Raw genomic sequence first — 13,230 nt, 5'->3', positions numbered from 1 at the left:
TTTGTTTTGTTTTTTGTCTGGAAGTAGGAAAGGATTGTGTGTGGCTCAGCAGAAGAGGAGTGAGGGGAGATAAAAGGCCCCTTATTATACTTAGTAAGACACTGAAGAGATTCAGGGAGGTGGAAAAACCAGGGACTCCTAAAAACACAGGGACTCAGAGGTAAATGATCCTCTGAGTTTTGAAACATGAGGAACTCTCTCCCCCAAGCTACCTCAGGGCAAAGATGGATGATTTATGCAAAGGTCTGTTTAGTTGTTGGTTTCTGTTCTTTTTTTTTTTTTTCCATGCTACATAATTATACAGTTTCTTTAGAACATTCTGTCGTCTGGGAGATTTTCTTACAGAAATTCTAAAGCGTGTAGGCTCACAGGAAACCAGCCAAGATCTGCATGAAACTATATTTATACATATGCCAAAATGAAAAACATAAAATAAGTACAAAGATACAAACTGGGCATTTTAGCTGAAGGCAATGAATGTGTTACCCTTAACACACCTATCACATTATAGAGAACACTAGAACTAGATGGGTCCTTAGAGATTGCACCATAAAACCTATGCGTGTTTAGCCAACAGCATATTTTATTTAATCCTTAGAGCAGTATCATGAGATGGGGAGTTTCATTTCAATACCGCCACCAAGGACCCCAAGGCTTGGCCCTTTAAAATTCCACGACCAAGATCACAGGAGCACTTTGAACAACCAGTACCTTGACCTGGATCGTTTTACTCCGAATCTAGCGCTCCTTCTACTTCAGCACAAATGACTACTTCCAATCTGCTTGTCTTTCCAAAGAGGAAATCAGGACCTTATAGAGATAGGGCGTTTACACAGATCCTCAGAGTAGCAGAGTATTTATTTATTTATTCGTGTAGTTACGTGCTCAGGTGTTCATTCATTCCTCAGTGGTTCACAGAACCAAAAGTTATATATTGAAATGCATAGACTAGAAACTTTTTTTTTTTTTTTTTAAATAGGGGAGAGAATCAAATCCTAGGGAAAAAAAAAACTAAAAACAGAGAAAAGGTCAGGTAAGAAGAGCTCAAAAAACTGCACACCTCATAGGCTTGGAGCAGTGTCGGGGATGAATTGAAGCATCCCACCACCAAGACAAGAGGGCAACAGGTGCTCTTCCAGCTTTGCCGAATCTGACACTTGTGATGAATGCCAGCCTGGGGCTGTCAGGACCAGGGCTCTCTGTGGCCTAGAAGGTAAGGTCCTCAGCCACACAAATCCTTCCAACCAACGTCATGGGGGTCTTTCTCATGAAGGCCCTCAGGCTTGTCCCAACATTAACCAAAATAAAGATTAGTAAGACTGTCCTCAGAGTGGTCTCCACCTGAAGGTTTCACGTGAGGGAAAACTTTAGTTTGTAGAAAATCTATTTTGAATGTAAGGTATCTAAAGGTATTCTTTAGAAAAGAAGAAAGAAGGGATCCCTGGGTGGCGCAGCGGTTTGGTGCCTGCCTTTGGCCCAGGGCGTGATCCTGGAGACCCGGGATCGAGTCCCACATCGGGCTCCCGGTGCATGGAGCCTGCTTCTCCCTCTGCCTGTGTTTCTGCCTCTCTCTCTCTCTCTGTGACTATCATAAATAAATAAATAAAAATTAAAAAAAAAAAAGAAGAAGGGAAGGGAAACAGAATTCCACGGACAATTCTGATTAAATTATATAACAATGTATCTACCATAAGATCCTTAAAACTAGCATTTCACCTAACACTAAGAAAAACTTTTTTTTTAAACTGTCAAAGTATAGAATGTAAAATGCATCCTAATTTTGGAGATGTGAAAATGGAAAATGTGGTCACTTTACAACCAGTGATATATGTTTCACCACTGCAGGACTTGTCAGGGCCTTTACTATCCCCAGGTGCACAGCGAACCTTAAAGGCAGGTCTAGACTACAGACTTTCCCATGTGGGTCTTGACCCCTGAGCTGCCCCTTTTGGCTTTCAGCTGCATACGGGACTAAGGCTTCACAGAGCCCATCGTGGAAACACCCTCTCTGAACGAGTAGACGAACTTGTGTGCGCTTCCATCAGCTGTCCATGAAGACGTCTTACACCTGAGCTTTTGTGCAAAATGTTTCAAGCGGCTGGGGGCATAAGGTTGTAATGTTTAACAAGAACGTGGATGTTCTGTGTGAACCCTGGGAGGTAAACTCCTCTTCCTGCCATCAGAAGTCGGGGGAAGGGGGATGTAGCCTAAAAGTCAGAAACCACAACAAAACAAGCATCCAAATGAATGCCTTCCACACCTCTGCAACTAGTTACTGGTGGTTAGAGCTCAGATCAGTGTCTCCCTCCCAGAGGCCGGCGAGAGAGCGTGCAAGCTTTGACGGTGAGAGTGAGCGGCCTCCAGTTCACGATGGATATCAAACACATGTGTTGACCTCCTCTCCCTCCTAAAATCACATAAAAATTGACATTAAAACGATATGCAGGGGATCCCTGGGTGGCCCAGTGGTTTGGCGCCTGCCTTTGGCCCAGGGCGCGATCCTGGAGACCCGGGATCGAATCCTACGTCAGGCTCCCAGTGCATGGAGCCTGCTTCTCCCTCTGCCTATGTCTCTGCCTCTCTCTCTCTCTGTGTGTGACTATCAAAAAAAAAAAAAAACAAAAAAAAAAACAAAAAAAAAACGATATGCATATGCTGGTAAGGACTATGTGAGGCTGGACGTGCTCTGTGAGCCCCTGGTTTTCAATACATTTTCATCACATTTTAAATTAAATTACATGCAAATACAGTAAACACATCCCCACTTGGAGAGAGAAGCTTGGGAGCCTCTTGTCCCAGTGTCACCTCCTAAGTGGCTCTGAGACCCTGCCGGGCCTCAGTTCCCTCCTCAGAAAGATCCGAGAAACACTCGAAACTTCAAACATATTAATGGACTTGACCACGATTTATTTTAAAAACATACAGGGAACGTGTCTCCCTGTATTATGCAGGGAAATTATGCAGCAAATTATGTCAGGGAAAGGTAGTTTATCTCCTAAAGCAAAAGAAACCTCAGCCTTCCTTTTGTCAAGTCAAGACAACTGTATAATCCACTATGGGTTTGGGGTTTTTTGTTGTTGTTGTTGTTGTTGTTGTTGTTGTTGTTTTTCCTTCCCCTGTTGACTCCGGTTGCCAAGAAGCCCAGAGCTGAATTTATCTCACATTGAGTGACGCCCCGTGTCAGGCTCCTGAAACCCTTCCTCCCTTTCTGCTTCTCTCCTTACAAATGGCTCTGGTTGGTCCTGTCTTTATATTGTGCGTGTGTGTGTGTGTGTGTGTGTGTGTGTGTGTGTGATACATTGGGTTTATGTGGATAATACTAAGTTCTCACCAAAGAATGCACGGAATCCATTACACACACACTCTACAAATGATACAAACTTGGTTGCTAGGTAACCTACAGAGGTGGGGGGGGACGCTGCTCCCTCACCTGTAAGATTCATTCTGGATGCTTCTGCTCAGTTTCCAATGACCTTCTCCACTTCTCTCAAATTCACCTGCTTCTCTCTACCACGCGGCCACCGGTGCTCCATCAACATCAATCGGGCCAGGTGAGGCTCAGCCGCCTGTCCTCAGTGTCCCCTCTGTCCCTGGTGGACAAGGACTTGTACTCAAGTCCCCACAAAGGACCAGGCACAGAGTAAGCACAACAAATCCTAGGGAGATGAATTCTTTAATTCGACAATTGCAGTTGTGAAGCAGTTCTGGGGACAACTGAGTGAAGGACAAACGGGCTAGGTCGGGGGCCACAGAAGCAGGCCCACGAAAATCCCCAAAATACAGAGGTGTAAGGAAACCAGAGATAAAGGAAGAAGCCAGAGCACCCTGCCCTGGGTGTGGGGGGAGCGCGTCTTGTCATGACACTCATCTGTGACCAACGGACAATAACCAGACCCCAAAGAAGAAGCAAGCCATTAAAGATGTTACCACCAGTCCTTACTCAGTGGTGATGCCAGTAGATAATGTTAAAAGGATTTAGGTCTCCTGCTGAGGCTCTCAATAAAAGACCAACCCTCAAGCCCTCGGTGGCCCCCCTCTCACTCCCGGGAGCTCTCTCTGTATCTTAATAAACTTCTATCCCTTTGCTCACTCCTGTGTCTGTGAGATTCATTCTTTGACTCCGTGAGACAAGAACCAAGCCCTCCCGTATCACAACCAAAGCGGAGTGACAAAGGATGTCCACAGGTGACTGAGGCCTCGTCGCCAGCCATGAGACGTCCGCAGTGTGATGAGGACCACAGGGGAAGGCAGGTAGGGCCAAAGAGCCACGGGGCGACCACAGAGAGAAGCTCGGGCTGGGGGGGCAGGAGCAGGGGGTGACCCCAGGGCAAGATACTTTATGCAGTCGTGCGGACCTTGGCCTGACTAGGGGCGGACGATCAGGGCAGCTGGCAAGAGGTCCAGTCGGCAAGGTTGCCCAGATGCCTCTGGGATAAACTGGAATTCCAAGGAAGGCAAGCTGGGGACAAAGCAGAAGTGGACGCCCACGTCCTCCCCCGTGGGAGGCGCTCCTGGTTGCCCAAAGGCTAGGAGGGGAAACACAAACAGTTCACCTACAGACATCACAATCCTGCAAGACCTGAGTCACCCTCAGTTCACAAATGTCTTAGTAATTTTCCAGAACAAAGCATTTTTATCAATAACCTCGATTCCAGAAGGTTAAATGTCCTTACAACTTGCAGCCACTGATGAATATTCCTCCAGGAAGCTCCCAAGGATGTTAATGTTAATGCCTTCCTAGAAGGAAAAGCAACCTTAACCTGATAAGGGCAAGGATACAACCCTTTTGGGGCCCCTGGGTGGGCTCAGGGAATGAGCATCTGCCTTGGACTGGGGCTGATCCCGGGGTCCTGGGATGGAGTCCCTCTGGCATCCGGATCCCCACAGGGAGCCTGCTTCTCCCTCTGCCTGTGTCTCTGCCTCTCTCTCTGTCTTCATGAATAAATAAATAAAGTCTTAAAAAAAAAAAAAAAAAGACCCCATAGCTAGAAGTGGCCAGAGGCCAGGAGTGACACAAACTAGAGCCACACAGCCTGGGTTGAAACCCTAATGCCTCCATTTAGCAGCTGTGAGACCTTGGGCAAGTCACAGAGCCACTCTGTGCCTGGTTTTCTTGGTGATAACAGGGGATCCTAATAGACCCTCCCTTGTAGAGTTGTTACGAGAATCACATTGTAATCAAAGCACTTAGCACGGTCAGGGCACGTAGGACACACCTCCTAAGAGCTGCACCGACTCCATTAAACCTGCACGGAGCGGGGAAGCTCAGAAAGGTCACAGAGCTCAGAGCACGTCTGGAAGGTGCCCTTGAGCACAGGTTTGTTTTCCTGGCTTAAAGCAAAGGCCTGCGGCTTCTCTCCACCAACTTTCTCACAAGTACCTGCTAATGGCTTTCATTGTTTTGTTTATAGTGCTTCGAACGAGTGTGGGTAACTTCTCATTTGCATCCCTAAAAGGCAATTTTCAAAACACGTCCTGTCCTCCTGACACTGCAGTGGGTTTTAGGAGACCCGGGGTTTTCCTGTCTTTTCTGTCCTGCTCCTCAGCATTTGGATGGTCTTCAACAGCTCCCAGCACACCCCCGTGCCCATTCAGTCTTATTTAATTAAGATTTTCAGAGCTCTTCATATACTTTGGATACTGACTCCGTACCGGGTACATCATCACCCAACACACCGACAAACAATCCCATTAGAAAATGGCCAGAGGACCTGAAGAGCCACGATCTCTGACAAGACCTTCCAGTGGCCACCAGACACGTGAAAAGATGTTCAACATCACTAAATATCAGAAAAATGCAAATCAAAACCACAATGAGCTAGCGCCTCAAACCTGTCAGAAAGGCTGGTATCAAAAAGACAGGAAATAGCAGGAGCTGGCGAGGATGTGGGAGAAAGGGAGCCTCCGTGCACTGCTGGTGGCAACGTAAATTGGTGCAGCCACTGTGGAAAACAGCATGGAGGTTCCTCAAAAAAAATAAAAAAATAAAAAATAGAACCACGGTGAGATCCAGCACTTCTACTTCTGGGTATTTACCTGAAGGAAACGAAAACACTAACTGGGAAGGATGCACGCGCCCCGATGTCTGTCGCAGCACCATTGACAAGAGCCAAGACGCAGAAGCAGCCCCCGTGTCCATCCGCGGATGGATGGATAGAGAAGACGCGGGGTAGAGATGCGGTGGGATCTCACCAGCCCTACCTACAAACAGGATGCCATCCTGCCATTTGTGACGACACGATGGGCCCGGAGGGCGTTCTGCTTCTTGAGAGAGGTCAGAGAAGGAAAAATACCATAGGATTTGGCTCCTCCGTGGGATCTAAACATCACAACACACAAAATGAAACAGAAACAGGGATACAAAGAGCAGACTGGTGGTCGCCAGAGGGGAGGGAGGGGAGGCGGAGGGACAGGTGAAACAGGAGGGGGGATGGGGGGATGCGGGAACAAAGGTCAGTTATAAATAAGGAAAGGGTTGGAGGGGGTGCGGACGGATGACTTAGCAAATGCAGTCCAGAGTGGTGTGATAGCTTTGACACGTCGTAACTACACCCAGCGGTGAGCACCTCGTAATAATGTCGGATCACTAGGTTGTGCATCTAAGACGGATGTATTGTGTCTCAACTGTACTTCAAAAGGTGCTGTGTGGGAGCCCGGCGGGGGTGGGGGGGTACAGGTACAGGTAGTCACACCCACCGCGGTGTAACGCATCTCAGTCCTCACGACAACTCCACGCAGAGATGCTGTCACCATCCCTGTCTCACAGGTGAGGAGAGGGAGGCACAGGGATGGCAAGGAACTTGCTCAAGGTCACACAGGCAGGAGGTGATGGGGGAGCACGGGGCTGGCTGAGGACGAAGCCCGAGCCCAGGGCGGCACGTTCACAAGCCCTTGAAACAGGCAGAGGGACCTTCCTGGACGGACTCAGCTGCCTCGATGCTCATACTTCGCTCAGGACAAAAGGCAATCTCAGCCCGACCCCCAGGATCCTGTGAGTCTACTTTAACACATAAAAAATTCCTTTAGAGATTTCCTTTATCTCTAACCCCCAAGACACGTGTGGGTGATCATCCCCCAAGCATGTGGCCCACGGATACACATCTGAGGGGCTCGTGACTTAGGCTTTATTAGACGGTAGGGAGTGACCTTTTCCCAACAATAGCCAGCCCCCTATAAGGGGGAAACCTTCTGGAAAGTTCTGGAAACCTTGCTTCCAGAATCCCTTAGAGAGCAGCTATCCCCAAACCCCTCCCGACTCCCAGGCATGCAATCAGCCTCCCGTCACAGGCCCGGGGCAGCAGCTCTCCCTGCCCACGGGTCCTGGCCCCCGGCTTTAATAAAACCACCATTTTGCACCCAAGATGCCTCACGAATTCATTCCTGGTGTCGGCTCCGGACCTCACCCCAGCAAACCTCACCTGTGTTCCAAAACTTCATGAGAGGCAGTGAGCAAGCCGTACCAGCCCCGCGACCTTGGGCACCTGATTTAACCTTATTGGACTAATAAACCGTAAGCACTTTGCATTCTTCACGACCATCTTTACGTTGAGGTCAATTTTACTAAAAAGTCTAGAGACGAGGAAACCGAAGAGCAGGGTGTCCTGGGAGGCCTGCCCAACGTCCAAGAGCGTTCTCCGGGGAGCTTGAAGGAGGGTCAACGTCTGCGGACGCCGCCTGACCCCTGCAGGCCGCGGGGAGGGGAGGTGGCCCAGCCCATTCCTGCGACCCTGCTGCCACCGGTCCTGTTGTTTCCCACAGAAGGACCCCCCCCCCCACACACACACACACACAACCGCAAGTGCACAGGGAGAAAAATAAGGATAAGAACACCCCTGATTGTGTATTCAAGCCTCGGATCTAAGCCCATGCATAATTTACTCAACAGTGCCCTGCAGTCACTTACGCGGAGGAGAGACAGCTATAAATTCAGGTCTGCATACACTAATTTATTTCTTATTTATTTTACGGGTACATATCTCGGGACCCCAGCAAGCTGCTCCGACAGCTGCTCAGAGGCACCTGCAGCCCCAAGTGTAACCGGGGCAAGAGGGCGAGACCCCGAAACACGTCCCAGAAGGAAAACTCTGGAGCCCAGGACTAGAGCCAGGCGGGTAAAACTAATTTCCTGTTAAACTGGGATTAAACTCCGACAAGCGGCCCCACCCTCTTGTTCTGGAAAAGTTCTCGTTCAATCTCACAGTTTTTCCATCTGAGCAAAGCCCTGAGCCTATCTCGGGGACCGACGCTCCTGCAGGAGCAGCACGGGATCATCTGTGCGAGTCACCGAAGGTCAAGGGATGAGCTGATTTTTTAAAAAATTATTATTGTTTTTTTATTTGGATGAGCTGATTTTTAAAAACGAAGATGTCACCACAAGGAGAGTGACGGAGAGAAGAAAATGTCCTGTGCGGGGTGCCACTCGTGATGGAGGTAACTCCGCACTCGGAACGAGGCAAACGGGACGAAATGGTGGGGCTGCCGTCCAAAGCCGTCATTTTACAGGGGGTCAGAGTGGCCCAGGGAGGACAAGTGGCTTGCCCTGGGGCGCTCTGCAAGCTGCTCCCAACGTGCCCTTCCTGCAGTTTCCAAGGGATTTTTACATCCCACCGAGGTCTAGCAATGGCCCGCGCGGGGCTTCCTTCCTGCCCTGTCTCCAACCGCCTCCCCGCCTACCAGGTCTCCTCTCACCGAGGGCTCCAGGGCACAGGCAGCCCGTCCCTGACCACCAACCAGGTCCTGCACGAACGAGGCTGGAAGCCTGGCCTCAGCACGCACCTGCTGGCTTCTCCGCGGCCCCTTCCAGGTGCCCGCTCCTGGCCGGGGCTCCAGGGGACACCGAAGGGGCAGGGGGCTCCGGCACAAAACGGTCCCCGCCCTGGGACTCAGCCTGGGCACGGATCCCATTGATTCTGAGTCTTCGCCAGTGACTTATTTTACTTCTTCCTGTCCTCGTCCCTCTGCTCAAGAGAAGACGGTCCTGTGGCCTTGTCTGGGAGACCGGGCGGGAGAGGCCCTTCCGGGGCTCTGACCACAGCTCCCGACCTTCCCCGGGTCCCCCCGCTGTGGCCTCGGTGGCCGACACTCACCCGCAGAACATGAAGATGGTGCTGGAGGTGGCGTCGTAGGGCAAAGGCAGCGTCTGCTGCAGGCACAGCTGCTCACAGCCGCCGTTGAAGCCGTCGGAGCAGTCGATCCCTTTGGAGTGGTCGTAGCATCCCGAGCCGTCCTTCATGGGCCTCAGCTCCTCGGGGCACTGCTCGGGAGAGAGCAACAGGGCGGTCAGGGCCTGGGCGCCGTCCCGTCACGCCCTCTCCCCCCACCCTCTGGGACGGGCCACGTGTCGGGGGACCATGGAGACCGTTCCATGGGGCCGGCGAACCGTCCTGTGGCTGCGCAGACCCTCAGGTGCCCGCCTGGGGGACGGGGCTTTTGTGATCAGCATCTCAGCAGCCTCGTGGGAACCAAAGGAGGTCCCCGCAGTGAAGCACAGGGGTGCAGGCTGCACGCGGCAATCCCACGGGCATCGCCGGGGCTCCCATCGGCCCCTACTTATTGTAGCACAGTCGGGTCTGCCGCGGATACAAAAATATGTATACGTCACTCTGGCAGGCAGCCAGATACAGAGATGCAGCCCATATGAATCTACATCCCAGCTCTTCCTCTTCCCCCCCTGCCATCGGGGCCAGGGATTCACCGTCGCAGGGCCTCAGCCTCCTTACCTATTCCTGGGGCGCGGCACCTGCACCTACGGGTTTGGCCGAAGCTTAGACTGGATGGTGGGAGCGTGCACCTAACTTCAGAATTGGGCGACGTGGGACCCGTCCCACGAGTTCTCCCCCTTCCTGTCTTGAATGTGCCCCTTCGTCTCCATCTCTGTCTCTGGGGTCCTGAATGGGGCCTCCTCTGGGATGCCCACAGCTGGAGCCCACAAACTGCAGTCTGGTCTCCTCCACACCATCCTCCTAACGGCCAACAGAGGGGTGCCTCTAAATCATCCCTTCCCAGGTGAAATAAATAAATGCATTGTCCACAAGGACCACGCCTGGAATCTCCCTTAGGCTAAGAGGTGAGGTCCTCTGCCGGTGCTTCAGATCCTCGGCCTGCCATGGCCACCTCTCTCCAGGTAACCAAACCAGCAGCCCTCCAGGTCCTAAAACCCCCAATGACTCCCAGGGAGAGTGACCGCAGTCAAATAAATGCTCTTATCACCGTGCCTGGCATCTGCCAAGAGCCCCGTCAATGGAAGATCCCACGCCGTAGGGACAACTGGCTATTTATTTTCCATCATTTGATGAGCCGAGCTCATCTCGTCCTGTGTGGCAGGCGGAGAAGCAGTACCAAGTTTCCTGCATCTGGGACTGAAAACCAGGTACCAGGCTTTAATTTCAGTCACCCTGCTGGCATTTCCTGTCCACAGAGATGAACACCCAGAGCTCAGCCCTCCTCATCCATCACTGGACATCACTGATTAAAGTGCCCCCACAGTACACCCGCCCACCCACGCCCTGCTCCCCGGGCCCTTCCCCCAAGCCGCCATCCTGCGAGGCGTCAATAATACACGCACGCAAAAATCAATTATTTACAAAGACCACAATAACAACAACAACAATAACAACAACAAAAGGTCACCCTCCTGGAAATTAAATTTTGCCTAAGAAGAATCCATAATTACAAATGCACGAGAGTCCTCTGAGACATTTGAGACTGGCGCCGGGGAGGGTGACGGAGAAAGTAGGTTATAAATGGCCTTTGTCAAGCTGCAGAAAGGTTATAAAACCGGCCACATTTTGTGCTTAAAAAGAAAAATCAATTTTCCATGTGAGTGAAGTGCTGTAAATATTAATACAAGCTCGGAGGAAGGTCCTGCTTGTCTGGGAGTACCCATGGTCGGACAGGGGCACCTGCTCCTGGGGGCGTTCGGGAGCCACTTAGGGGTCCTCCGGGCTGGTGTGTCTGTCCGCAGGGACTCGGGGTGAGCGCTGGGAGGAATGACTGACCTTCTCACCAGGTGACAGGATACATCCCAGCTCCGAGTCACTCAGAGCGCTTCCCACCCCCTGCTGATTCTCTGCTACTTTTGTTCTTTAAAAAAGTAGGTTCTGAGAAGGACAATCATCCTATGGTGTCACTCATAAGGGGACTATAATAAATAGAGAAAGGGGTTATAAGGGAAAGGCGGGGACCTGGTGGGGAAAATCAGAGAGGGAGACAAACCATGAGAGACTCCTGACTCTGGGGAGCACACAAGGGGTAGTGGAAGGGGAGGCGGGCAGGGGGATGGGGTGACTGGGTGACGGGCACTGAGGGGGGCACTTGACGGGTTGAGCACTGGGTGTTAGACTACATGTTGGCAAATTGAACTCCAACAACAATTTTAAACAATTATGAATGAATGAATGAATGAATGAATGAATGAATGAATGAATGCAGGTTCCGTAATCCAGGCAAGACCTAAACACTTAACTGTTTTCACTCGGCTGGCCCTTAGGGCAGACCTATGAGGCAGCGTGGGAGGCTGACGATGTGTCTCCCCAAGATACGTTTCTGTCCTGAGCCCCGAAGCCTGGGAATGTCACCTGCTACGGTAAAAGCTTTGGCAGACGGGATTAAACAAATTCTTGCATTAAGCGGCCCACGTGGATTATCAAGGTGGATGTAAACGTGGCCGTGAATGTCCTCCTAGAGGCACAGAAGAGAAGGCCATGTGAGGGCAGGCGGAGACCTCAGCAGCGTGGCCCCAAGTCAGCAAAGGCCACAACCCCGGGAGTTGGAAGGAAGCCAGGGAGCCCCCGGGACGGGGGTGTGGGGGGAGCAGGCCCCTGACAGCACCGTGACCAGACCTCCGCCCTGTGGAACTGAGAGAGGGTACAGCCCCGGCATCTGAGGCCACACGGTTTGCGGTGGTTTGGTACAGCAGCCACTGGAACCAGCTCAGGGGGCAGTGTCCTTAAGTCCCATTTCATAGATCGGGAGACACGGCTCTCCAGGCCCTCTGGCTCCGTAGCTCCCAACCCGGGCAACCCACTCCACTCCCCCGTCGGTCCTGGCTCGGGAACCGGGGCCAAGAGGGATTCAGAGCTGACCTAACGTCCTGACTTTAAAATTGAGGCTCAGAGAGGAGAAGAATGTCCATCACCCCAACCCCCCCGACACATGAGCAGAGGGTGCGGGGCCCTGGTCGCAGCTTGGGGCTCCGCCCACCGTACTTACTACCCTTGACATGGAAGCACCTTAGGGCTGAAGACAAACTGGAGGATGACTTACAGGTGGGAAACTGAGGCTCGGGGAGGGGAAGGCCCTTGATTGACACAACCCAGCCAAGGACAGGCAGAGCTGGAATGAAACTCGCATTTGGTCTGCGACCACGGGAGAGGTGTTCTGAGCAGCTGAAGCGGGGTTGCCAATCACCCCACATGCTCGTCCCTTCACCTGGCGTGGACATGACGCCCCGCGTCCTTGCAGGTGGGCGAGGGCAGCCTAGATCTAGCAGATGACTTGCGTATTAGGTCCATCATTTCACTGCGTGTCCTCCGTCTCTCCCACCCAAACGCTGAGCTGGTAGTACAGGGGCCTTCCCGCCTCGTCCCCCCGCTGCTTTGCACACCGAGCGCAGCGTCTGCAACCCAGAGGCCACTCGCTGCTCTCTGAGTGAGGCCTCTGGGCGCCCGGCGGGAAGGACAGCGCCCCTGGGTGTTGACTTGGGGTCTGCACCCAGACTCCGCTTCTCAGCAGCCGCCGCCGCACCCCTTGCCAACGACTCAGCCTCATCTGTCTCCATGTGATCACCGTAAGGAGTAAACAGAGTCGTATCCCGCGTAGAAGATGCTCCCCAAGGGCCCCCGCCTCCTGGTGTTCGCACCCCGTGCCGTCTCCTCCCACCCGGCACCAGCGCGGGCTGCGTGACCAATAGCATATGGTGGCACCGATGGTACATCACTTCCCAGATTAGATTAGAAAAGACTTGCCTCCGTCTCCCTCCCTCTCTTCCACTTGCTGTGGTGAAATCCAGCTGCCGTGGTGTGAGCAGCACTAGAGGGGGTCGCATGGGGCAGGCACCTGAAGCCCCCGGCCAACAGCCAGCACAGGACTCCGCGTGGAAGCTGAGCCTCCAGCCCCAATCAGACCTGTCAGCCTCACAGTGGCCAGACCCACCCAGCTGAAGCCACTCCTGAATTTCTTTCTTTTTTTTTTTTTTTCATATTTGCTTTTTACATTTTTTAAATTTAAATT

The 13,230-nt window shown here is 52.1% G+C and overlaps 1 protein-coding gene across 5 annotated transcripts in view; it reads right to left on the bottom strand.

The window, feature by feature from the left end:
- Positions 1 to 13,230, bottom strand: part of ASTN2 (astrotactin 2) — an 854,920-nt gene that overhangs the window by 312,378 nt on the left and 529,312 nt on the right. For all 5 annotated transcript variants that reach the window (XM_072727526.1, XM_072727523.1, XM_072727524.1 and 2 more), the window contains one exon: positions 9,087 to 9,253. In XM_072727526.1, coding sequence (XP_072583627.1) covers positions 9,087 to 9,253 — 167 coding nt within the window. The remainder of the gene's footprint in view (positions 1 to 9,086; positions 9,254 to 13,230) is intronic.

The sequence above is a fragment of the Vulpes vulpes genome, chromosome 12, assembly GCF_048418805.1.
Source record: "Vulpes vulpes isolate BD-2025 chromosome 12, VulVul3, whole genome shotgun sequence".
In the NCBI taxonomy this organism is placed as follows: Eukaryota; Metazoa; Chordata; class Mammalia; order Carnivora; family Canidae; genus Vulpes; species Vulpes vulpes.
Note: the sequence above shows the minus strand (reverse complement) of the source record. Positions and strands in the feature narration are given on the sequence as shown.